The sequence below is a fragment of the Antrostomus carolinensis genome, unplaced genomic scaffold (assembly GCF_000700745.2).
Source record: "Antrostomus carolinensis isolate BGI_N321 unplaced genomic scaffold, ASM70074v2 scaffold18742, whole genome shotgun sequence".
Taxonomy (NCBI): domain Eukaryota; kingdom Metazoa; phylum Chordata; class Aves; order Caprimulgiformes; family Caprimulgidae; genus Antrostomus; species Antrostomus carolinensis.
The window spans coordinates 28,082-31,212 of NW_010297785.1; the positions used below are offsets into that span (position 1 = coordinate 28,082).

Sequence of the window (3,131 nt, forward strand, 5' to 3'; positions counted from 1 at the left end):
GGCAGACACAAAAGCTGACAAAGAGATGAGGGTTTGGAGTAACTCAGACCCAGTTCTTACCAATAACGAACTGGACTCTTGCTCTGCAAAACACTGCCCTGAACAGTTTATTTGGGGATTATAAACAAACTCAATTTTAAGAGATGGAATTGTTTGCTTTCTGGTAGAGAAGACAGATGAGCATTTTAATGAAAAACAGAAATTAATACTAACAAACATAGATGTCAAACGTCAGAGCTGGCATCAGACTAACAGTCTACTTTTAAAGCAGAAAATCAGTAATTTTGAGTTTTATTTTTTACAGCTCTTTTTATTAGCAGCCCTGTGAAATTTCACCTACAGTGGAAAAAATGTGTCAAGTGACACGACGAATGAAGTCAGAGTTCCAAACAAAGTGAATGCTTTGCAGCAAGTTCCTTTGACATCACATTTTTCAGCTACAAAGTAAGAATTTAAAACACTGACAAGACTCTAAGATTGAAGCCAAGTGCTCTGGCCACAGAGTACTTCAAATTGTAACATTTAAAGTTTGAATTCAAACTTAAAATTGTATATTTTATGTTTTTGAAACACACAGACAAAGCAGTTATTATCTACCACGCTACTATTGAGTTCTTTCCTTTTTAGAGTCAATCATGCAAATGTATTAAAAAGATACTTTACAGACTTAATCATAAATACCTGCTGCTCCAGATTCCTGGCTGTAACTAATAGATGAAGAACGAATTGTTCTCAGGCGCAAACTTTGAGCTCTCTCCTGGCGAGCAGCATCACAGGTCTGGTTGGGATGCCAAATCTGCTTACAGTGGTAGCAAAACTCAGTTCCACAGCCTTCTCGTCCACACGTAAGTTTGGGACAGCTGGCACATCCAAAAGCGATCACAGCATATCTTGAATGATCAAAAGGGGCAGAAGAGGGGCAAGAGAGAATTTCGTTAGTAAAAACAGTTCTATCTATAGATCAAAGCAGACAAAACAGCTGCCAGAGCAGCTGAAGCAGGTCAAAGGCAGTGGACATCAGGAACTGACATTAGCTGGCCAGCACAGGTTCCTTACCACCTCCTTTCACAGGTCTATTGCTATTGCATTAGACTAAGACTGTACAGAAATACTATAATCAGGGCAACACTTTACTCTCCCCCACCTTAGTAACTTCATGCAGTATTTATATATATTTAAATATACTCTATTTAAGGCTGAATGCAGTACTGTAAGGTTTATGGTCACAAAGCCACCACAGTTTAGAAGATTGGGACAGTAAGACCAAAAAAGATATTTAAGCAACTAGAAAAAGTTATAGTTTCAGAAGTGTCCCAGTCGCCATGGACATGCCTAGGCTTGACCCTGTCTACAATCCGGGAGGAACCCTGCCAAGTGATATGTGGTGCAATCTGTTACTGTGAAGGTACCTGACTTGGTACTGCAGGACGTTTTGGTATTTTACTGGTTGCCTTTTATCATGAATGCCACTATCTATGTTAACTAGGTGTTTGTTTACTCTTTATATTTTAAAGTGTCAAAACAACAAAGCAACTATTTTATAAATAAGGATTTTTGTTTCTCAATTATTAAGAAAATTTCACTTTTTGATATTTTTAAAAATACATTTCAAACTGTAAATGAGGAAATCGATACGCATTCAGGGCCTTACTGCCACCTTTACTCTTACAATACTATACAGCAAAAAGTCTCCAAAAACACTGAGACTTGCAAAACTGTGTTACACTATTTTGTAATCAGATACTACAAGAACAATTTTATATGACAGAGTTGTTGCCACAAATCAATTCCTCCATCAGGCTTGCATTTTAAAGTTCACAATAAAAATGCAGACAATGCATAGTTCTTATTAATACTAAATATAAATATATGAATACACATATACACAGATGTGCCTTAATTCCTACTTACTGTAATTTTTTCAATTACTTTATGCAGTAGCTTTCTTTAAATAGAAAACAATACTAGGTCCACTGGTATAAACACTTAAAACAGATTTATGGTTTTATTCATGTGAACAGCCCCTCTGAATAGACTCCAACAGATTTATAAATGCAGCAGGGCTTAAATTTATGGCTGTTCAAAGGAAGGTAATTTTATTTTAAAAAACTAAATTGTTTGTTTTTACCTTTTGCCCAATTTATAGCAGCTGCACAAATTACCTCAAAATATTCTTTATCAGTAATGTTAATACAAAAAAAATATTCCCACTCACATATCTATCTGAAAATTTAGCTAGTTTCATTATTAAGTAGCTAGATCTGAAGCTCTGTAAAGTCAAGGTAAATCCTATCCCTTTCATTAGTGTTTTAAAACAGCATGTTTGAGGTTCCCCCTCCAATAAGTTCAGTAAACAAATAGGAGTTTTTAATCTTTAATTTACAGATAATGCAGCTACAAATAAAAGTGCTTCTCTGTTGTCAAATATTTCCTACTTTCTAAGTAAAAATTTGTTTCAATTGCTGGATTCTTCTATATTTTTGTCAAATTAATCACCTCTATTTTCCCCACTTACCGCAACTGAAGAGATAATTGCTTTGTACCTACGCAAAGACTCTGATCCAAATGCTTCTTCAACATACAGGGATGCATCCAAGACTCACTAACGTTATCAGGTGTAGGCCACCGAATGAAGCATTGATTTACATCCTGCCTCCCATTGCTAATAAAGAATGTGCACTACCCTGAAAGCACTCCCCATGTGGGATGTGTTGGCATACCTTTTTTGGACCAGAGCAAACCTCAGTTCAAACTGTCCAAGATTACATGTTTAATTTCAACATTTTGCATTCATTTTACAGGTGATGTGAAAGCAGAAAGCTCTTGTTACGCTGAGTGAAGGGACAACCACCCACATTCAAAGTAATAACGATTAAAACAAAAACAGAGGCAAAGAGCAAGTAATTGAAGAAAGGATGTACAGTTGGAAGAGAAGAGGAATGAAGAATTTGAACTCTTCTGCCCAGTCAGCTTTTTGCTTGACAAAGACAAGAAAATCTAGGAATCACTGCTCTCTTCTAATAATGTCAGCAATATAATCTCAGAGCAAAACCATTAAATAATCCCAGAAGAAAAGACAGAACACATTTGGAACACCAATTCACTAAGGCTTGTTAAAATGACATCAGGAA

At 36.0% G+C, this 3,131-nt stretch overlaps 1 protein-coding gene across 1 annotated transcript in view; it reads right to left on the reverse strand.

The window, feature by feature from the left end:
• LOC104520537 (E3 ubiquitin-protein ligase RNF19A) overlaps positions 1 to 890 on the reverse strand; it is a gene marked incomplete at its 5' end in the record, with an annotated part of 14,165 nt that extends 13,275 nt beyond the window's left edge. Inside the window, 1 exon segment of the mRNA XM_010162252.2 lies at positions 682 to 890. Within this exon segment, the coding sequence (XP_010160554.1) occupies positions 682 to 890 (209 nt within the window).
• Positions 891 to 3,131: the final 2,241 nt, after the last annotated feature.